The 24,128-nt window shown below is 45.3% G+C and overlaps 1 protein-coding gene across 2 annotated transcripts in view; it reads left to right on the top strand.

Annotated features, from left to right (window-relative positions):
* LMNTD1 (lamin tail domain containing 1) overlaps positions 1-24,128 on the top strand; it is a 111,986-nt gene that overhangs the window by 17,451 nt on the left and 70,407 nt on the right. For both annotated transcript variants that reach the window (XM_075210449.1, XM_075210450.1), the window contains exons 3-6: positions 5,192-5,367; positions 8,749-8,937; positions 12,285-12,378; positions 17,813-17,998. In XM_075210449.1, the coding sequence (XP_075066550.1) occupies positions 5,192-5,367; positions 8,749-8,937; positions 12,285-12,378; positions 17,813-17,998 (645 nt within the window). The remainder of the gene's footprint in view (positions 1-5,191; positions 5,368-8,748; positions 8,938-12,284; positions 12,379-17,812; positions 17,999-24,128) is intronic.

Below are 24,128 nucleotides of genomic sequence, written 5' to 3'. Positions count from 1 at the left end.
GGGGGTTTCACTGTGTGGCATAACATGAACGGGGGGCATTCCTAGACACGCTCCCCCTAGGCGGTGTTAGACACGCCTGCCTCCGGCGGTGAGCTGGGTGCACATCCTAATGAAATATATCGCGCACGCCTATGATTTATCCCTTTATGTTTCTACGAACAATCTCCAAAAAAAATTTGTTCAAATAAAGAGTATTTATAAATAGGAAATAAACTGCAGTAAATAAAGTGGTTTAATGTGTAGATGGGAGAGAAGCTTTGCAGTGTCCTCACGTTACACAAGTCGCTCTCACAGTGATTTCATTCTGCGATGCTGAGGACGGCATTTAGCTGCGTGCAGACTGCAAGAGGCTCTTGTTGATTAGTGGTTATTATTTAAGTTACATCGTTTTAAAGCGTAGATGGAAGATGGACTTTTATTGACAGACATAAAGGATTCCTGGAAGAGAGGTAGACGTAACACTGTGCTTTTCCCAGAACTCTGTCACTATATTTAATGTTATTACCTTAAAAATCAGCCAATCAGCCTTTTCCTTACGGTTCACAGAAGACATAAAAACACGTTTCTGTGATGTGGGAGCCTTGAGTGCAAATGTACGTACGTCACCCCCTGACATCAGACCCCGTATTAGGATTAAAGCAACAGACATGAACATAAGAATTTTATTTTTTGCATGTAGGCATTTTAAAAACACTCCAAAGATACTGCAAATACAACTCTGTATTAACTTACATGGGAGTTTCAAAGAACTCTTCTAATACACATGTTTATCTTAGTGAAACAATAGGTGCAGGAGGGAATAAGGACATGAAAAAAACCCTAAAGCGCTTTTTCAAAGAGGAAACTAATTCCCAAGGGGTTAGCAAGGCGGGGGACTACTTGGTAATTATTTTGGCTCAGGGGTTTTATGGAGAACCTAAGGGTGCCTCGAACTGAGAAAAGTTTGGGATCCACTGCTCTATAGTGTACCCATCACCTACACAAGGGGACTGAGTCGTTAAGGAAAATAGGGCAAAAAAAGGAGTAAATGTTCTCTGGGACAAACCATGTTACAATGCAAGGGGTGCACATTAGTTTATTATTTTGCACATAAGGAAAATACCGGCTGTATTTTCACGTAGCAAACAAATACCCGATAGCTTTATTTTTACACTGACATTTAAAGTTGATCTAGGACATGCCCTACCCCAACTATAAATCTGTCCCCACATTTTAAATTTACCTCCCCTTTAAATGCAACATGGTTTTGCCCAGGTGCAAAGTTACTCATATTTTTATGCTTTGCTCTCCTTAATGACTCAGACCCTTGGTGGAACATACATACTACACACAGATAGGAACCTCATTGGAATTGAATGACCCGAGGGCTGTGAAACAGCAATGCCAACCATTGTGCTACCCAAAACTGCAAACATCGGCATTTTATTTAAGTCCTTTGTGTTATACAGTTGCTGCCGATTACTCACAGAGAATGTTTTCTGTTGTCAGTGGGGATAAAAGGTTGTTTACTATGCTACAAATTACGTTTTACTAATTATCTTTTGATCCCTACATTTGGGGGGATTGTGGGAACTTGGTACGTGGGTGCTAATCAGGATCGACCCTAGAGTGTCCTTGAGAACATATTGGGGTGACTTATGAAGAACACCGCAGACAATACACATAATTGTGTATAGTTTATGGAACAGGTGCAGATCCTTATTGTCCGAGTCCATCAATTCATCAAAAAGTTCATTAATTTAGTTTTCCTTTCAATATACGCCTCACTTAACCCTTATTTATGTTTCTTATAAAAGGAAGTGGACATCTGCACTACATTGATATAAGGGCCAAATAGGTAATATTCCTTTTGTTGCTTAAATACGCTGGTTTATGTACACGTATTTATTTATGCAGATTGTACGTTATTATATCGCTATATTTGCACATGAAAGGCGCAAGAGGCTTTGATGACATTATCTGGGATTGTGCTGATTTCCTCCACCTCCCAAATTACATTGTAGCGTTCATCTGCCCAGGAACAAAGACCTTCATATTTGTACAACCTCCCCATAGTAAATAATTTATGCATTTAGCGTCCGGAAAAACAAAATCTGTTTATTTGCAGATTGGGCGTACAGTGCGCCTGATTCATTAAGGCACACAAAACAAAAACGTAATGTCTGTTTTTTTTGTTCGTTTTTAAAAAAAACCAAAAAAAACCCGAAGTTTTTTTCGTCATCCCCCCCATAAAATACATTTATTAGGATGTAATGAATGTCTACTGTACATAAAATACATTTATTAGGATATTATTAGTGTCTACCGTACATAAAATACATTTTTACAGTTGTTCCTGATTGCAAACACATGTTATAGCATGCATATGCAGCCGTCATCACTGGTAATCAGCACTTACACCCGATCTGTACCTGGAGCAAGTGATACGACAGAAAATGACGTACCGTAGAGATGCCCAAAGCTTGAATCGGACGCTGGTTCTGTGCACTCGAGCTTGGCACGCCCTCACTGTACACTGACTACGGGCATACGCCCAGTCCCTTCTCCGCTCCACCCCTGAAATTGTAGGCTGTTGTAAATGTCCTTTTGAGCTTGAAGATGAATTGGAGGTTGCTGTGTTCTGTGGCGTGTGGTCCGGTTCTGCCATTCACAGAGCGATTTTACACAAAATACGGCGCGTATCGGCACTTACGTTCCTTAACGAATCGGGTCCAGGATCTGCTTCTCGTATTGTGACGATGTTATTGCTTAAAGATACAGAACTGTTCACACGGGGGTGAAACGATCTGCCCTGGTCCTCCCATCATCCCGTGCAAGATTTGCGAATGATCTAGTAGGTGTTACTTTGCAGTGTAAATCCACGTGCTCTGCGATTGGCTCTTTAAACGCCTGTGTCCTTACAGATTACAGAGTCCTCAGGGTTATTCCCCGGTGCAGTAATTTAATTTCGATTCAACCAATCTATTAATGGGGTTACCGACAACAATAAGTATCACAAGTGGGGAGGTGGGGATTATAAATCAAGCATTACTTATTTGAAGTGCCGAGTATGTATCACTTCTTGCACTGGTAAATTTATTCTGAGGATGGCGTTGACAGACATAGTAAAATAACTTATTGATGCAATATATTATTTTTTTTCAGGCTGTCCCTTATTAAACTGAATGGGGACATTTCTCCGTTCAGCCCAGTTCCAGCAAGCTCCAGGCCCTCGCACGCGCTCAGTGAAGAGGAACGAGGGTCCTCCAGCGCCATCAGACACCCTTTTATTTAGTGATTTGGTTGCTGAGTATCGCTCATAAACCGTGGCAATAAACTGTTTATTTGTAGCAAAAATAAACATTAGATATATCACCATGAAAAGTCTTTTTTGTTCATAAATATAGCGCAAGTCTCCGTAAAATAACAGCGTTAACTGGTAATTTCATGTTACTCCCTTGGATACCAGCCCACCATTGTTTCCGAGGGGGGCCACACTACAGCTACATGGTTGATCCAAACTTCAAACGATCCCTCAAAACTCACCTCTTCATAATTTCCTAACCCTACCTCCTCACACCCTTTCCCTCCTCCATTCACCACATTCACCCGTGCCCTATTTGCACCTACTGTCTCTCATTATTCCCCCCCACCCCCCCTCTAGACCATACGAGGCAACTCTCCCAGAATGACTCCCAAATTCCGTGTAGATCTCCCGGACTCCTGGGAGACTAGGGCAACCTCCCGCATCTGCCCACTTCCTATTGAAGTGGGCAGAATTAGTGTCGCCATGACGCAATTCTTAGGGAATCTCATCATTTTGGCCCAGCCCCCCGCTGTCGATGACGCCAACGTGGCACAATGCAATGAGGCGGGGCTAAAAATGGCACAATTTTTCTAAGCCCTGCCCCCTTCGCCCATAGCCCTCTAGCAACTCCCGGACTGACACTATAGAAAGTGGGCAAGTGTGCTCTAGACTCACTAGCAGGGCCCTCTCCTCCTCACGTCTGTCTCCCTTCTACGTCCTCGTTATCTTAAGCTGAATCCCTCTTCACTACCTGATTATTACCAGCTCGGGGCCATCCATGGAGACGTCATTATGCTTAATTGTATTCATGTCACTGTTATTATCTGTGTCTGTCATTATATTGATGGTGCTCATGTTTGACATGAACATTACAATGTACATCGCCTTATAAATAAAGAAGATGTCGATAGACCAGGCGCGTTTTATGGCAATCAAACGTGTCTTATAACTTACCATTACATACTGTTCTATGGTATATGTAAGTCATTTGTAAATTGAAGAGAAATTAAGTTAAGTTCCATGAGAGTCACTGGAGAGAAGTGGCCACGGTGGCTCAGTGGTTAGCACTTCTGCCTTTCAGCACTGGGGTCATGAGTTCGATTCCCGACCATGGCCTTATCTGTGTGGAGTTTGTATGTTCTCCTCGTGTTTGCGTGGGTTTCCTCCGGGTGCTCCGGTTTCCTCCCACACTCCAAAAACATACTGGTAGGTTAATTGGCTGCTATTAAATTAACCCTAGTCTGTCTGTATGTGTATATATTAGGGAATTTAGACATTAAGCTCCATTGGGGCAGGGTGATGTGAGTGAGTTCTCTGTACAGCGCTGCGGAAACAGTGGCGCTATATAAATAGCCTCTGCCTATTTTCATTCTGTATTGAGCACTAGTTGTCTGACGCTTAAATGCAGAAAAATACTGTTCTCCATCCACCAAGATCATTTGTGTTCGGTGAGGACACAACTCTCCCCGGAATACCTTAATATCTCCCTTCTCCTGATTTTCTTTTCCTCATTCCGTTCCACAATTTCTGCTTATAATGATGTTATATAAAATGATATCGGAGCAATGTCCTGTGGGAATCAGCATCTGAAGGCATTTGGATGCAAAGTAATTTTATAACACCCTATCAATAAAAAAACACCAATAAACGATAAAATAAAATAGGGACATATACAAAAATAACTGCACTTATCCAAGAAGGATTGAAACATTATAGAGTAACGGAGAAAATCCCACATGAGCCGTTTTCGGCAAGTTACTGCTGAGGCTCTTACCGGCCACGTTTTATATTGACTATAAACCATTAATATTATCTCTTTCTTATCATGTTCCTGGAGGTGTTATAAATGCCAGTCCTCGCAGCCTTTAATCTTGGTAATAACCGGCTGATTTTCTCTATACACAGGCTGATGGCTCGTCTGCGTCTCAGCATCACCAGGAGGAAATGATTGCGATTCGGAGTCTGTACGAGCAGGAGATTGGAAACCTGCGGGAAAAACTAGAACAGAATTATAGGGAGCAGAGCGCTGACTACTCCAATCGTCATAGGAACACTATACAATCCTCGGAATACCAGAACAGGTATTTATCAATTATATTTATTTCCTATGCAATGTGCATACTTTTGTCTGATGGGCGCTGCTGATCTGCGATGGGTTGTACCTGTTTTAAATTGAACGGCTACAGCTCATAATTGCATGTGTGAGTTGCATTTGCTCACCCCCAGGGGCAAAACGCAGGATTTGTAGAGGGGGGGTTTCCACACCACGTCACCAGTGGGCGTGACCAGCATGCACGGGGGCGTGGCTATACTATTAGACAGTGCTTGGCTGCTCTCCAACTCTTCCTATCCCCATAATATGCATGGGCAATACTGCGTGCACTACTGTTAGGTGCACGCAGCTCTCTCTTTTCAAGCAGAGCCGGGTGAAGCGGGGGCAGGGTCCAGCCACCTCAATTATACAGTGCCCCAGGCTTGGAGGGGGGTTTCCGGACACTAGGAAGCCCCCCCTCGGTTTGCCTATGCACCCCCGCCCCCCAATAAATGGCCGCAACCTTAGTACAAAAGTTGCCATAGTCGGTTCAACTACATTTTAATATTATGGTGAAACTAAGTGTAACTACCGTGGTTGTAGGAGTTGCCAATGCCAGATTCGAGAGGGCCCATAGGTCACATGGAAGAGTGGTCTGCCACGATTGGTTGCTGACTTCTACAACAACCTGGGAGTCTATTTTTAGAGCCAGGAGGGAAGGGGAATTGCAGGCGCCGTGGACCGTGAATCACATCATTTTGGCCCCACCCACTGCAATAAAAAGACGCCATCGCAGGATGCAGGAGAATTTCCTGTTCTTACAGGATTCTGGGAGACCTGCGCAGAATTTGGGAGTCTCCTGTACATTCCGGGAGAGTGGGGAAGTATGTCCTTAGGATAGAGATAGATAGGCACTACCTGTGCTGTAGCATTGGGCGCCGGTTATTGGGGTAGAGATGGGCGACCTTGTCCAGTCTCCTTCTCGCCTGACATAATAAAACTGAAATACAAGAATGTGCCATCTTGTCGCGGGGGCGGGGCCAAAATGACGCGATTCACAGCGAATCACATCATTTTAGCCCCGTAATTGCGGGATGCGGAAGACTTGCCAGCTCTCCCGGGAGTCCGTGAGACCGACCCGAATTTCGGGAGTCTCCCGAACATTCCGGGAGAGTTGGCAAGTATGATATATATTTCCCATGCCAGAAAAATGTGACCTTGACTTTGAATTTGCATTACAGCGGAGCACAAGCTATTGTTCTCTGTAATCTGCTGCTTTTGTCTAATAGCGGCCGCCTGCAGTGTCCTTCAGGGGGAAAAGATAACTAAGAGGAAGTCTGCTGTGCGCAGAGAAATATCTCCCCCCACAATCACAACTTATTCCTCAAATATCTTCTGTTCCCATCAGCAGTTGAAACTTTTACACATATATTTGTGTTAGTTATTAAAGGTGATTTTATATAAACCAACTTGTTACTTAGCTTTTCTGGCTCTTTAAATTACACATTTTGATTAAGATTTTGGGAAAAAATGTTCTCTCCGTGTTTAGAGAGAGAGAGAAGAGTAAGTGTGGTCTCGGTGAGCCGCGTTTCCTTGGCAATGATTGGTAAAATCCTACTGAGAGATGGGAAATTGGTGCAAATGATTCATCTAATGGTTTGTTTACAGCAAAACTGAGGATCTTCTTCTGTTGTCTTTATCCGAAATTGAGAATGTGCGGAGGATACAGAGAATGATTTACTTTTTCCTTTTACAGTGTAGACGTCTCTCTTTATACCAATTCATACCTCTCATAGTTATAAATAGAGATGTTCACTGACCCCCGTGTTCTGGTTTTGGTTTTGGATCTGGATTAACTTCATGTTTTGGTTTTGGTTTTGGCAAAACCGCCCTTGCGTGATTTTGTTTTGGATCCCGATTTTTTCTTCTTCTAAAATCCTGATTTTTTTTTAAAGCTAAAATCCCATATTTTTGCTTTTTTTTCCCCCCCTACATTATTATTAACCTCAATAACACTAATTTCATTAGCAGTCAAATTTGACCACCTCACAGGTCACAATATTATTTTCATATACTTTCAAACAAAGACTGCAGATTTAGAAGACCAAGCCTGCCAGACCTATTATTTCTATTTCAGCAATGGAGCAATGGAGCAATGGAGCAATGGAGCAATGGAGCTCTCCTGAATGTCACTGGAGACTTTGAAGAACACTGCTACCCCTCCTCTTTCTATTCTACCTATGACGCTGCCCAACTGCACTAGAGACTGCCAAGAACTGTGCTACCCCTTCGGTGTCCCTCTGTGAAATTGTGCTGGTTTGGGTGTGTTTGGTTCTCGGGGAACCGAGCCTGAGCATCTCTAGTTATAAATGACTATAGTGGTACGAAATTAGTGGAATTGTGCCAATCTACCAGCTGTTTCCAGGAGTTACAATGATTCCCTATAACTTTTACATCATTGCGTCCTACAGAGTAATTATTATAAATATTTTTTTTGTACTGCATATTGCCTTGTGGACTATGTAGTAAGTATAACAGCTGCACTTCTCCTGGACCTCCGACACAGCAGGTCATTACCCTGAAGAGCACATATTTGCCGCCAGGTGGGCGGTGACATAATGGAGTCGTATCATCAAGCCCCGCCCACCACAGTAAACATCGGATTGATCAGACAGAATGACGTTATTAGTGTCATCACCCCCCCCCCGCCCCGCCACTTATTTTACTGGGGTGGGTGGAGCTTCATGATGTGACTTCCCTGTCGACTTCATGAAGCAAAACCCGTTGTGAGCCACTTTTTTCTTACATCTCCTCCCCATCTCATGAGACAGATTTAAGGATAGTGGGCAAATATACAACTGAAACATTAAAAAAAATGGCTCTAGAGGATCGAGTGACTGAGGGATTTTATATTTTGGTAACTCCTGGGACAGTTTGAATAACTTTAGGGATTCCAAACATAATTTTTGTCATCATGCGCTGTATGATCAGACATTATTTCCCTAATATTTAACATGGACCACGCCCCACGCTGTTCCCCAGATTTAAAGGTGTGTTCCATTCTCAGGTGACTTAAATACACTGGCTGCACCTTACCACATTTCTAGACCTTTTTGGGCTTTCGTCTTTGCTTTCAACCACATCACTGAGCAAAGTTGTTTATCGTAAATTGCCCTTGGATATGACACATCTCTGCTATGCACTGTGTAGGACACTGTTGTCATATCCAAGGGCTAAAAAAATTAATCAAACTCTGCCTGATGGTATAAAGACATGGCTTAAAGACATAGAAAAGTAATCCCTGTGCCGTAATTAAATTCAGCATGGAGATTATTGGTGGAAGCTTAGCACAGATCTTGGAATTGCCGCTATTGATGTAATATATGTGATATCTGGGAATTAATGTCCATATCTCCATCCTTACATCCAGACTTTTAGAGATGAACAGAGACATCCTGCGGAAGGATGAAGAGATCCGAGCTTTGCAGCTAGTGGTGGCACAGCAGGAGTCCGATATACAGTCGCTAAAGGGGGCTGCCGGACCCCCAACCATACAGCTAGAACTGGCCAAGCAAGAACTCCGGGAGCTGCAGGCGAACATCCACATGGCCCAAGCTAAGTATGTATCCAACTGGTTGGTGTATCCGACTGAATACTGCTTTATTATGCTTAATCAACTTCAATGCTATTTGTATGTAATGGACAGGGGTAGTTCTTTCGTAGATTATTGTGGTATATATCTGCATGCTGGGAGTTGTAGTCCCACTACAGCTGGAGAAGCACAATTGGCCCTACGTCTTCTCTGGACGATCGTCTTACACGTCTTAGCGCTCACATTACTCCTGAAAGTTGGTTATTTAGCCAGATTGTCAGATCAGACCGAGATAGTCTCTTCAGAAGACAGGTTAATCTCTGGGACCTGACATATCACAGACAGAGCGTAAGTGTCCCTTATCTGAGTGACTGCTGATACATAGGGTGAGTGCGGTATCTTCTCTCATCTTGACCTTCCAGACCACACACACAGATAAAAGTCATGGGAAAAGTATCACAGGCAGAATTAGGCCGCGCTGCTTTTATGCTGTATGGATGAAAGTAGAATTTTAAACACAAATATCACCAGAACAGTTGTATATATAATTAAATGGGAAAATATCCCCTTTTTCATGTGTAATATTTAGTTTCATGTAAATGTTCCGTAAAAAATGTGTAAATTATTAAGTTGTTCCTGGTGTCCAATAATGGCACATGTACAGCAATGTGTATCCTCTACTGTTGGTCTCCATGCGGTAAAGTATCAATTCAATATTTTAGCAACAATCCCATGAAAAAGTAATGTGTGTTCTTTTTAACATAAAGACTATAGCAGGCTATAAAGACGAATGTTGGTATTTACCATTTTCCTTGTTTGTTTCTTCGGGCTGCTATTAATGGTTTAGAATTCTGTCATGTATAATGTCATGTCATATTGCTACCATAGCAACCACAGTCAAAGGGCACATGATGCAGTGAGCAGAGAGGCTTTGGAACGCCCCTCTGAGCTCCGGCTGCTCTGTGCACTGTAAAATCATCCCCTCCTCCTTCTCCTCCCTCTGCCTTCACATGACATGCTGAGAGCCTGTGTAACTGGCAGACACATTTTGCAACCTCCAGCGAGATTTTGAAAAGGAGTTAATGATTTGTAGAGATACAGCTGAGAAAAATGATGCATGCTTAAAAAAGATACTTAACTTGCAATTTAAAGAAAAGGAAAACCTATATGGGATTGCTGCTTTAATATATAATATAGAAGTTGCACGTTCATCTTTGCAAATTGAATGTACAAAATAAAACCTTTTATTTCGCTAAACAAAAACAGATCACTCCCCTTATACTGGGCCGATCTTACCGTCCTGAGCTAGGTATAGGTTAGTAGCACCAGAGTTTGGAAACATGCTTTGCACATAGCTAGGGAAGAAAGTCGATTTTTGCTGTGAGTTTGGTGACTTCAAGGGACAAAGGAACCTATTCATGAAAGTTGCATTTCAGAAATTTACAAATGTTTAGCTGTGTTCTGCATCCACACTTGTCTGTGTTATTCTTTAAGCCCACGTGTGAGAGACGTCTCACGCACTAATAATCACAATGCAATTGTTTGGCGCACGAGTATTTACACCATTGTTTCCTGTGGGCAAAGTGATACCTTGTCCCTGTTTTACAAGGACACACTATGATTGACAGAGCAGGATTGGGCAGGTGGGGGGTACAGTGGGCTACTCATTTCCTCTTTTTCACAGGGTAAAAAGCAAAATGTTTTCACTTCCCCTTATTCAAACGGATGAATTTTCACTTTTTCACGGGAGAAAGAGGCTTTTTGCAGCCTGTGCTCATTGAAGATCATTGGCTGCATGCAGAAAGCTTGTTCGATTAATGACACTCATACAGTGAATTGTTTTCTTCTGAACTTATCCAATGAGTGCATAGAGGAGATTCGGAAACAGTGGCGTTCAAGCACAGATTTGATTAAATTCCCATTACTGGACTGTACATATATCTATGTATCAAAATAAGTCTGTTTTTAATTTAAATAGGCAAATTCTGCAGCTGGTAACTAAGACCCAGAGTCCCAGCTTTTTTCTGCAGCCTGTTACTAGGCTGGGCTATTCTGCCCGGCAACACACCATCAGCAGTGATTGCTAGGAGTGGTCTCCTCAAACTTTTCTTAATGTCTTGTCCAACTTTCCTGCTGGGCAAATACTGCATTCAAGGTCCGGCAAGCATGCACCCTTTATTCAGTTAAGCAATTATCTGGGCGTGAAGGCATGCATAAGGTTTTCCATAAAAGAAATTCTACCCGCCATTCAATTCCATTTTTAACGCTCCGTTTTTTTTTTGGAACAAACTGTCCTCTCGCGCTCCAGTAGAAGGTCTATTGAAAGTATAGGGTGTGCTAGAGGCAGCCGCATTAAAAGCTATTCAATTTTTTTTTAACGGCAATGTGCTATTTTATCTCGCACCTCTTTGGGGTGTGCTAAAAATGAAAACTATTTGAAATCATGTAATAATGAGAAAAAAGAGAGATAAACTATGTTTATCACTAATGCCTAACATGTAAAAGTTGTTTTTTTTGTTGAAAACTAATCACTTAAAAAACCATAAAAAAAAATAATCACTAATTAAATATATTTATGTATGTTTTTGGTACATATATGTTTATACTAACATGTTTTGACATGGTATAGATGATTCTATAGTAAAAAAAATTGTTAAATAAAAAAATATGCTAAAGAAAGTACTGTAATGTAAATAGTATCAACTAGAATGGATGTGTAATGCAATCTAATGTATGAAAATGTATCCTTCTTTTTTGTGTTATACATGACCGCGTTAAAACTCCCCTAAAAACTCGCAAACACAATGATTGACGCGCGGGGGGCAGCGTTCCGTCTTTTTCAATTGAATTGCACGAGTTTTCACGCTGCGTTAACTAAAAACGGTCGCAATAGCAGTTAAAAACCCGCGTGTGATTTTTTCTTTTTTTAACGCGGTGTGAAAAAAAAATAATCTCGCGGTCAATTGAATACCCCCCCCCGAATCCTAGACGTTCTCTGACATCCTCAGTCGGGGATTTGTGTTTGAGGAAACTTCCCCTCTTTGGTGACTTGTGCTCACCAATAAAGCCGCTCTGAGTGCCTAGCCTTCCATCTAATTAGAGGCCACAAGCCCTGTACCCTCTAAGCTGAACCATCTGCTCATGAAACAGTTAAAAAGATAATCTCAGGCAGATTCCACCCTGGGAATAATTTCCAGACTCTGTAACAGGGATAACGACACCCCTTAGTTTTAGTCTCACTATGAGTAAGCACCCTTGTCCGATACGGGCGTTTTCCTGAAACAGCCGTCATTAATACCGTGTGCTTATTCTTTATAAATATTTGCTTATTTTAAAACTATGCGTGTAATAGCTGAATACTTTATGTTCTACAGATACGAAGAAGAGTTTTCACAGCGTTTAAAGCTGCAGGACGAGATGGCGGAGTTAACGCGTCGCGCGGAGGAACTGGCGCAGATATACGTGAAGGTGATGGGCAGTCTGACATAAGTCTGCATGGGCCTGTCACTGTGCAGTAAATAACAGGCAACAGGGGGACTGGCGTGAACATTTCTACCAAGCAATAAAGTTTATACAAAACGTTCCTCAAACATGAGAGTACCCTTGTTGGAAGAGAAGTAAACCAAATGGTCTGCGCTTTGGTCATTAAGTCACTGAAAGTAGCTTAACCTCGTTTCACCACTGACTCTGTGATACTTTTGATGTCCAAACTGCGCCCCATTGAAAATAACAGTTAACACCCCCTCCATAGGCAAACCAAGGGGGTGGGGGGTTTACTAGTGCCTGGAAACCCCCCTCCAAGCCTGGGGCACTGTATAATTGAGGTGGCAGGACCCTGCCCCCGCTTCACACGGCTCTGCTTGAAAAGGGAGAGCTGCATGCACCTAACAGTAGTGCACACAACATTGCCCATGTATATTATGGGGATAGGAAGAGTTGGAGAGCAGCCAAGCACTGTCTAAAATTATAGCCACGCCCCCATGCATGCTGGTCACGCCCACTGGCGGCGTGGTGTGGAAACCCCCCTCTATAAATCCTGCGTTTGCACCTGCCCTCAGGGTGTGAGCTAAAAACACAAACCTTTGGGTGGTACCAGAGATTTACACCAGGACACGCTTTTAAGGTTTGAACAATTTTAATTTTCCCCAATTTCCATCCTTTGGAGTTAATTTAAGCATCTTGAGCGCAACAAAATCTAAGTTTTTTCACTGCATCTAGCTCACTGTTGCGATCTTTATGTACTCGGGACACCTGGATCTGTCAGTCATCAAGATTAATTCTGTGTTCCTCCACAAAATCTGCCCTTGTTTTACCTGAAGCAGTGTGTTGTACTTAGTTACATTGCTCTATTATGTTGAATATTTTCCAGGTAACATCTCTTCACCCACTACGTTTATTGTTAGTATTAACGCTATAAATGATATTATTTCCCACCATCTTTAAGGTCTTATTTGTTCCTCCCAAGAGTGCGCGATATAGATCAGTCTATTGCAGAAGATAAAGCTCTGCGGAAATAATTCTTTGTCACACAATAGGGTTCAATTATAATCACTAAAGAGCAAAACCGTAGAGCAAAGGATCTTTTATGTCATCGGGCGCAATTCCACCCAGCTTTTGGTTTACGAGTCGGAGTTCACGGCGGTTTCCAACGACCGATGGGAAGACTTTGGCGGACAGGGGTCACTCCTTGCCGAGTGTGCCTTACATAAGAATGCACCTAATTTTGTACTACGAGGCAAAAAGTAGATTTTGTTTTGTAGAACGATATTGTTTAAATGAGACTGAGCGCTGGAGAGCGCACATTTGCAAACATTTTTTTTTCTGCTTTTTGAAAAGAATTTTACTGACAGACCTGGCAGAGACGGGGACTTGTCCTGTACATTTAATTGGACACAATTTGTACCTTCCGGTTATACTTCTGATGGGAATAACATATCTAGATGCACTATGACCAACGTAATACAAACCTTCAAACAGATGTGATATAGACAGACCAGATATCCTCTCATGATTAATTTTGGGCAGCACGGTGGCTCAGTGGTTAGCACTTCTGCCTCACAGCACTGGGATCATGAGCTCAATTCCCGACCATGGCCTTATCTGTGTGAAGTTTGTATGTTCTCCCCGTGTTTGCGTGGGTTTCCTCCGGATGCTCCGGTTTCCTCTCACATTCCAAAAACATACTGGTAGGTTAATTGGCTGCTATTAAATTGACCCTAGTAAAAATAATAATTTGGAGTTTATAATTTTATTATAGCTGTTATGGAGAATACTATGCTAATAGTTAGAAAATAACAGCGATAGCCTTTAAGTCTTGAGTGTTGCGGATCCACAAGTCATGACCTTGTAAGGGTTAATGTCATCTGTTGTGCACTTGGGCCATTTTTTGCTCCCCTGGTCTGAAAATAATCTCCGGCCCCTAATTCCCTCCCTGGGAAGAACATTTTTAAGGAGCTGCATTCAGCAATCGTTCAATGGCTGTTAATTCTTAAATCAATATTTCAAGTGGAAGCTCTGTCTTAGGCTAGGGAAGTGCGCTGATTGCCGTTTACTCTTGAAAGGCGGCACAGTGGTTAGCATTGCTGCCCTACGGCACCGGGTTCAAATCGGACATTCTGCGTGGAGTTAATATATTCTCCTTGCGTGTACGTGGCTTCCCTCCAGCCTGCAAACATGCTCATGGGTTCAGTCGCTTATAACTACGTTGGCGCTGGTGTGTTTGTGCCTGTGATTGCAAGCTCTTCAGCGGCAGGGACCGAGGTGAATGAATAAAAATTCTTTGTACAGCGCTATGTTATATGTTGCTGCTATTAAATGAAGGATTATAATACCTTACCTGGGTAACAGGAGGCCGCTGAGCGTTAGTCAGCGTTATCTTTGATATGGTATCAAGAGTCTTAGATACCAGATTAATGTCTGATCCCTCTGCAGCCCCAATTCACCGTCTGTTCCCCATTGGTACCACATTTTATTACAGGACTACAACAGGAAACGTCTCATAACGACAGCAAATGTCACTTGAAGGAGCAGAATATTAATTCCTTTTGGGGCTGCACTAGCGAATGCTCTAATTCAAAGGCTTTTTAGAGTTTAATCTCCTGACAAGGGATGAGTTTGGAGATAATTAAGACCTTCAATACGGAGAGACGGTGGAGTACAGACAGCTGCAGTAATTACTGCCTGAGCAGCGTATAATATATTGTGGTGCGAATGTTAAAGTGCTTTATAATCTGCTACATTGAGCCACGACACAGAACAATTTAGTAGATTTTAGTAAATATATTAACTCCAACTGACAGAACGGACATCTCGTGCAGGTTGTAACCATTAGAGATGCTCAGGTTGTCTGAAAACCGAGCCCACCTGAACTTAGGGGATCCGTATAGGCTCGCGAGCTGGCTCGTTACTTTGGCGCGTCCATCTCGCGGCTTTTGGATTTCATAAGTACCTCCCTCCCCAGGAGATCCAGCGCCATTGCTCACACAGAAACAGGGATAGCAGTGTTCTTGTCACTCTCCAGTCTCCAGTGACATTGCTCATACAGAAACAGGGGTAGCAGTGTTCTTGTCACTCTCCAGTCTCCAGTGACATTGCTCACACAGAACAGGAGGGGTAGCAGTGTTCTTGTCACTCTCCAGTCTCCAGTGACATTGCTCACACAGAACAGGAGGGGTAGCAGTGTTCTTGTCACTCTCCAGTCTCCAGTGACATTGCTTACACAGAAACAGGAGGGGTAGCAGTGTTCTTGTCACTCTCTAGTTTCCAGCGCCATTGCTCACACAGAAACAGGGGTAGCAGTGTTCTTGTCACTCTCCAGTCTCCAGTGACATTGCTCATACAGAAACAGGGGTAGCAGTGTTCTTGTCACTCTCCAGTCTCCAGTGACATTGCTTACACAGAAACAGGAGGGGTAGCAGTGTTCTTGTCACTCTCTAGTCTCCAGTGACATTGCTCATACAGAAACAGGAGGGGTAGCAGTGTTCTTGTCACTCTCTAGTCTCCAGTGACATTGCTCACACAGAACAGGAGGGGTAGCAGTGTTCTTGTCACTCTCCAATTTCCAGTGACATTGCTCACACAGAACAGGAGGGGTAGCAGTGTTCTTGTCACTCTCCAGTCTCCAGTAACATTGCTCAGTCCATTTAATCCTTTTAATGCATAATTTACATACAATGCAATTTTATAGTCTCTCTTACTTGCACACTTGTTCTCTGCTGTCTAGTGGCGCACATACGTGTAGTTTTTAAAACAAAGACGGTGCCGTGACAGTCGGCACTGACACCTGACCTGTAGCTGGTGCAAATGATACGGCTAAAATATAAATGTACCTGCGAGAAAGCCAGGTCTTGAATCAGGCGCTTCTGCGTCGAATCGCCCCCGGCACACCCTTAAAGTGCATAGTCTATGTTACCCCACCCCCTCCGTCCCACATTCTCACGTCGTAGACAGTCCTAAGTGTCATGAATGGCCCGTGTATTGGTGTAAAGTTCTGTGCGTACGCAGAGCTATTTCACACAAGATGCGCTATGAAAATGGATGTACGTCCGAAATGAATAAGGCCCAAGATGTTTATTCTTACTTTACTTGAACTATCCACCTAGACCAGAGATGTCCAAGTTCAGTCATCAAGAGCTACCAACAGGTCATGTTTTCAGAATTTCTATCTGTAGAAACAGGCGGGATAATGACTGACCCAGCCAAATAGATTAACTCACCTGTGATATGATTAAAAACATCCTGAAAACATGAACTGCTGTTAGTTCCTCTGTTGTACATCATTTATTTATATTATGACCCCCTTAATGTACATCAATACATAGTATGTCTGTGCTTTATTAATATAATAATCTCATAATAATAATAATAATAATAATAATAATAGGGTTATAAAATGCTTAACGGCTGATAACCTTTCCTTACATTATACTCTTATCGTTTTTAACCATAACCATAATAAAGACACGACAACTTAAATGTGGGGAAAGTAACACGGGATTTATTGCAGGTATGGTGGTGGAGAATGAGCAGTCCGAGGCGACATCCGCCAGGCCAACCAGGATGCCCCAAGCCTTCCAGGGGGCATACGCAAACGGGGGACAACCACACACCCCAAGGCGCACATATCTACCTAAACGGGGCTACCGCCCCGGGCACTACAGAACCCTCCCCTTTTCTAGGCTAACGGAAGCACCCACAAGTCAACCCGGTCGGGAAGTACTTGGACCGAGACTAATAGCCTATTCCATTTGAAAACAGGTGGGTTAAGCGTGCCCGATACCGTCATGTGCCCTTACCACTGGCCGTTGACTGTACTGCGATTTCCGGCCACTGCTACTCCAAGATAACCACCACCACCAAACTGTACCGGTACAGGATCACTGCAGATGACCATCTTTATTGTTCCAGAGGGAGGGAGGGTGGGCAACGTCCAGCAGTCTAAGAGAGTGATTCTTCTCCGCCCATTCCAGATATAACTTCCATAACTCCTCCCCATGACTCATCCGGACGTCATGAGCAGACCACCCAAATTAACCCCCAGAGTACCAATACAGTTCAATACAGCCTTAGCTTTTATTATCCCTCGAGCTTATATACAGCCCTCTGTTCTTATAGACTCAACAAGGGGTCGAGAGTTTGTCATAAACACGCTGGCCCTTGTCCTCTCCACTGAACCCAAAACTTGTTTCAGATTTGTTGCTGGAGTCCCACGTCCACAGATACACCCCTTAGATAAAAGAGTTTCTGCAAAGTAGTTTATAATCTCCCCCATCTAAGCTTTAGGTCTGTAGATTGATGACGATCCCTACTGTGGCAGGAAGTTACTATGAGTTCAGAAGTGTTTATAGCTCCTATATATCGATGGACGATATAACGACAGGTCGTTGTCATACCACATCCCCAGGAGTCCCAGGAACTGCGGGCCCAAGTTGCACAATCGGAAGACCTCGTCCTCCAGCTGGAAGACAGACTGCGGACTGTAAGCCGGGGAGGGCCAGCTTTCATGGAGACCGTGCAGAAGATCCAGGAAGCCAGCGAGGCCGAAGTAAAACGCCTGCAGAATGAAACGGAGTCCGTGTATAATCAAAGTGTAAGTACCTGCCTTAAATACAGCATCCCGCAATATGTATCATGTTTCATATATACATGTATATATATGTAAATATCAATGTCTGGTCCTTAGATGCTTTAAGAATGTAATTCAAACCCGACAACGTCTGAAAATCAGAACAGCTTAGCCCATAATCTCCACAGACCACATCCATTTAGGATGGGACCATTTTCCCAGCAAGCCATTCTCCTCTTGATGGTTAAAAATCGGGACTGTCTCGAGAACTGTTTGCATGTATCTGTAATAATGTGTTCTAGAAGTTACAGTGTCTTATAAATATCAGTGTATACAGTTGTTGGATATATTCAGAGAGTAACATGTGGGCTAGATAATATAGTGTATGATTTATGTATAGGCAGGTTTAGGGGTAAGTATGTATAGATTGTTCTGTACTAGTCCATTCTAGAAGATTATACGGCCCACAAAGCTCCCTACACCTGGAATCAAATTTACTCTTCCTCTTTTAACTTCACCCATATCCCACCCTGCGCAACACTCCCGTGTTGGCTTCACCCCAAGCCTGGAGACCTTATTCCTGTTCTCTCCGTCAAGAAACCCTCTAAATTAAACATAACATATTGCTTGATTACTTATTATATCTTATTGTAAACTGAATAATAGATTCCTGTAGCAGAATAAAATGAAACGCGTGCTTTGGACAGAGCAGAGGGATGAGCCAAATGTTAGGTCCACAAGTCTACGTCTCTTGTCGGGACCACGGGATCTAAGTGTCAAATCTCCTCTGTCTTGAGTACCCAGCGAGGGCTTCCAGTGAGACGCTACGTCACAAGTAAAATAGCACTGGGGTCGTAAGTTTGATTCCTGACAATGGCGTTATCTGTGTGGAGTTTGTATGTTCTCCCCGTGTTTGCGTAGGTTTCCTCCGGGTGCTCCAGTTTCCTCCCACACTCCAAAAACATACTGGTAGGTTAATTGGCTGCTATTAAACTGACCCTAGTCTGTCTGTATGAGTGTGTGTTAGGGAATTTAGACTGTAAGCTCCAATGGTGCAGAGACTGATGTTAGGGAATTCTCTGTACAGCGCTGCGGAATTAGTGGCGTTATATAAATAAATAATGATGATGATAATATGCCAGAAATAATGTTGATAATCATTCAAATCAGATAATTATGGCGCATATTGCTAAATGTGAGTAGATCCCTAGGGGCTGGCTGGGGGCCGAGGGTCACTTGCCCCCAGGCCGGGCCCTTTTTCCTATAAAATGTTCCCAATAGGCTACTGAGCCAAGTCTCGCCCCCCTGGGATAAAATTTGCCAGCCGGCCCCTGGTGATCTGCCGAAAGTGACCAGTTCCCTGAGGCCGAGGGCCCGAGCAGTTTGGATATTGGCCAGTTTGTCCCCATAGAGCCTAACACAAGCTGTGTTGCACAATAAACCTCTTCTATTATTTATATATGTCTGTGTATGAGCAGCGCAGCTGATCCCTCCCTAAAGACTGACAGTTTTGTTGCTAATTTTAGAACGTGCTTATTTTCCATGAAACGCTGTTATGTAATCGTTGTTTGTGTCACACTGAGACTGTGTTTTCCCGGTATAATAAGAGGTAAAGTGTGCAATTGTATTGTACGCTCTCCTGCAGCTAAATAGATTGAGACAATGGTGGGAGGGAGCAGGGAAACAGATGGAGGGGGGGAGAACCTAAATCTTTCACTATCCCACGTCCTCGGTTTCTCCATGTAAATGTATCTAGCAGGTTTGTTCTTATAATGCTCACAAGCACAACGTATTGTCTGGCACTATGATTAATTGGAAAACCCGATGTGTCTTATGGGGCCAGTACTCTGCGCTGCAATAAATACTAACAATTTAGCTAGGGTTGAGCGGCAATTAACTTTTCTTAAAGTTGTTCATCAGCCGCTACCATAATTTTATAAAACTTTGACCCACTTTCCAACTCACAGGCTTGGTTTAAGCGAAGCAGCCACAACTGGGGCCCGGATGTGGCCCCAATCTAAAGCGCTGTGTAATGACATCAGCAGAGAGCGGACCAAACAGTCCGCACAGTTAATCTCAAGGAGGGAGACGTTGGAACCAGACATGGAAGACAAGGATCAGATAGGGAAAGAGGAGGGAGGAAGGGGGGGGTGATAGCCGGTTGGGCTCCTGTTCCCCTGCTGAAATCCGATTCACCGCCATGGTTCAGTGTAGCGCAGGACACATCGGCTATCCACCAGCAGACTGATAACTGCTCTAAATAGGAGCTGCCAGAAGGAACGTAGAATAGAGAACGCACAAGGGGGTAATAGATAAGATATTAGGCTCTATGTATTATACTCGTCAATCACGTACTGAAAAGTATATTAGACTTGGCACCAGGTAGTGCTCACTATATTATATCTGTCAGCAGATATGGCTCAGTGTATTAGGCTGGGTGCACACTACAGGGTTTCCACCCGATTATCAGGCCAATCATATGATAAACGACCATTCAGCCCAATATCGCATTAGTGTGTACGCTCCAATGATGAACGATTGTCTTTCCAAAGCTCATTGTATCGTTTCATTTGATTTAATAAACTGATTAAATTCTCGTTCAACGATGGAACGATGACGTTCCAATCCTGCAGTGTGTATGTACTCAGGACCGGCAGTGTCCATAGATCTCTATGCAGTGCGCAGAGTCAGGATCTTTTCAGCCGATGGTTATGACAGATGTGAAGGTAAATCGTGTAAATCATCATAGGCAAACCAAGGGGGAGTTTCCTAGTGCCTGGAACCCCCCTCCAAGCCTGGGGCACTGTATAATTGAGGTGGCTGGACCCTGCCCCTGCTTCACACGGCCCCTCCCCCGATTCGCGGCACCCCCCGAGGGGGGGGTGTGCCGCGAGTCAGGGGAGGGGGGTCGGGTGCCGCGAGTCGGGGGAGGGGCCACACAGAGCTAGTGTGGTGGCTGGTCTCCTGCTGTGTGTCACATGGGACGTGCACCACATGACAGTTGCCGTCCCATGTGTGAAGGGGATGAAGACTCCACAGCTCCTAGATGGAAAAAGGTAAGTTGGGAGAGGGGTAGAGTAGTATATTAATAGTTTGTGTATTATGTGTGTGTGAGGGGCAGGGCCGGATTTACCACTAGACAACCTAGGCAATTGCCTAGGGCCCAGTGGTCCCCAGAGGACCCTCCCAGGGCCAGCGGTGAGACCAACCTTTAAAAATGGGCCTCTACTTATGGGCCAGTGCTATATGCTTGCCACCTCGGGCTAAAGTCTGCCAACCAGCCCCTGAATAGAGGTATATGTTATGCTAAAAAACTATAGCGCTATGGATTTTTTCAGGAAGGGGGCCCCACACCAGTATCTTGCCTAGGGCCCCATGAGGTCTAAATCTGGCTCTGGTGAGGGGCCACTGTCTGTGTGTATTTGTGTGTGAGGGCCACTGCGTGTTTTATGTGTGTGTGTGCGAGGGGCAACTACATGCGTGTATTATGTGTGTGTGTGAGTGGCCACTGTCTGTGTGTATTATGTGTGTGTGAGGGGCCACTGTCTGTGTGTATTATGTGTGTGTGAGGGGCCACTGCGTGTTTTATGTGTGTATGTGCGAGGGGCCACTACGTGCGTGTATTATGTGTGTGTGTGAGGGGCCACTGCGTGCATGTATTATGTGTGTGTGGAGGGACAGAAGACGCTGGAGCCGGTGCCCGTGAAGAGGGCGAAGATATCCGGCAGCGCTGTGCCCCTGGAGGGGCTGAAGAGGTCCCCGATGGTGCCCAGCTACAAGAAAGAAGAGGAGAAGTACTCACCCGTCCATCGATCCAGCGGCGGTGAGTATAACTTCTTTTTTGCAGGTCCTGTGCGCGGGGGAAGGATGAGCCAATCAGGGCTCATCTTTCCCCGCTGGCCAATCAGCGGCCGGATGCGCGAGCCAATCGCGGCTCGCGCCCGGCCATTCAAAAGATTGGCGCCGACGCGAGCCAATCAGCGCTCGCGCCGGCGGATGACGTCACGCCGGCGACTATATAAGTCGCCGGGTGGCGCCATTTTGCCAGAAGTCCGTCGGCGGAGAAGAGAGAGGACGTCTCTTCCAGACGTCCATCAACGGAGCCAGCAGCAGCGGCGGCAGGGGGCCCTTGTAAGGGCCGTGAGCTACCCTGCCGCCCGAAGACTTCTATCAAGGCACCGGAGCGGAGATCGTCGGCGGGGAGCCCTTGTCAGGGCTGAGAGCGCCCCCGCCCCAGCTGCAAGTGGAGACCCAGCGCCGAAGCGGAGAAGAGGCGCCGCCGGCTGGAGGGTCTGGAAGACCCGCAGAAGAAAACAGAAGACGGCGTGTCAAGTTGAGTATCCTGCGCAGAGCAGGTAAGTATACTCAACGTAAATTCGGGCACTAGGCCCGTGGGCACAGTCGGGCACAAGGCCCGTGGCACACTGTATAGTAGGGGCACAAGGCCCAGGGACCTGGGCACTAGGCCCCAACGTGGTAGTGGGCCAGTAGGCCATTAGTATCTGTATAAAGGGGACAAGCCCCTGTTAGTTAGAAAGGGGGAGTCAGAGCCCCAGGTGTACAAGGGCACAAGGCCCTTAGGTAGTTAGGGGCCTAGAGGCCATAGGAAGGCCAGAGGGCCTGGTTAGGGGCTGGTAGCCCATCTGCTATTAAGGGCACAAGGCCCTCAGCTAGTTAGGAAGGCCACAGGCCTCAGGCAGGGGCTAGGACCCCTAGGTAGTAGGGCACAAGGCCCTAGTGAGTGGGCTCAGAGCCCTGGGTTAGAGAGGGGGCTGAGGCCCATTAGTCAGAGCAGAAGGCTCTGTGTGTAGCTGGGCAGAGACCCATGGTGTGTAGGGCCTAAGGCCCTGGTGGTGTGAGGTAGAGGCGTGGGAGCCTCGTGAGAGTAGGCGCGGTCCTGTGTGAGGTAAGCACACGTGGTTAGGAGGTACGGTCGAGCGTAGGCTCCCGTGGTGCTGTAGCAACCTGCTGGTTGGCTAGCAGCGGTGTGTTCGGGTAAGTAGCGGCAAAGTACTGTAGACTGTATTTATTCTGTCTGTGTGGCGAGTGTAGTTTACATTACAGTATTTTGGGTGTGCTATGTAATTGTGTTCCAGGGGCAAGACGTCAGGCCCCCATTAAAGGTAGGCTCTTGTTCCTGCGGTTTTCCTGTGTTAACCCGTGCTGTGTGGGGGACAAGTGTAAGTAACAGCATACACATAGTCAGGGGAGAACACACGTAGTGTCCCTGTCCCTTAGGTCCCCGGGGTCACACTGGTACCCAAGGGGGGTGGCTGAGTGAGTTGGTGGCAGTGCAGCACACCTTGAGGCAGTTCCAGGGGCGGCCGTGGTTCTGATCAAGGGTCCTCAAGGCCGGTTCCGTGCAGGTGGACCTGTGGTTCCGGACGAAGGGACACGTGTGAGATACCCGAGTACAGGCAGTCGGGCGGTTCAGTTCGATCGGCTGTTCCGTGCGGCAGTCGGCCCGCGGGTTAGTGTGCTGTTTTACTGAGCCTCAGCCGGGCTTAAAGAACCCGTACTTAGGGCCTGTGTGTGACTCCATAGCAAGAAGGCAGCTTCTTGGTAAGACCTGGGTGAGGGGGTTAGGAACCGCCCTCCGGTTTAGGCTGTGAACACCGGCTGGTGTTCCCCGTAGCGTGTAACTAGTAGTCCCGTTAGTGCACCACATTTAGTTAGTCCTAGTGTTTGACGTAGTTGCGTTGCCGACCATTAGAACGTTGTTAGGGTCGGGTCGCCGTTGTAGTTAGTCCAGTTTGTGGGTGCCATCTTAGTTCACGGAGAGCGTAGAGGGAGGCTGTGTGTCTTGTCATCCGCAGGAGTCGGGAAGGTGCAGGAGAACCGGATCGGAAGTGGGAGTGTCCCGGTGAGTATCACGCTCGATTCCTCCTTTCGGTTAGGCCCTCACCGGCAGGTGTGTGAGGCACTTGAGGCGGGATTAGTCCTCGGATTAGTCTTGGCCTTCAGTGCCTGTAGTCCCCCGCGTCTTGGCAAGAATAAACTGAGGAGGCGGCAAGGAGTTTGGACTGACCGTGTCCTTGTGCTTTGCCGTAGTCTCGGACAGCCCTTACCTGGTAGGCACGGCCGTAATCTCTGTCTCTATCTCAGAGGGACGTGATTGGAGGTGACTGCGGCTGCGGATCTGCTGGGATAGGAT

The sequence above is a fragment of the Mixophyes fleayi genome, chromosome 4 (genome assembly GCF_038048845.1).
Source record: "Mixophyes fleayi isolate aMixFle1 chromosome 4, aMixFle1.hap1, whole genome shotgun sequence".
Classification (NCBI taxonomy): domain Eukaryota; kingdom Metazoa; phylum Chordata; class Amphibia; order Anura; family Limnodynastidae; genus Mixophyes; species Mixophyes fleayi.
The sequence above is the reverse complement of the archived record's forward strand: the minus strand, read 5'-3'. Positions and strand labels throughout refer to the sequence as shown.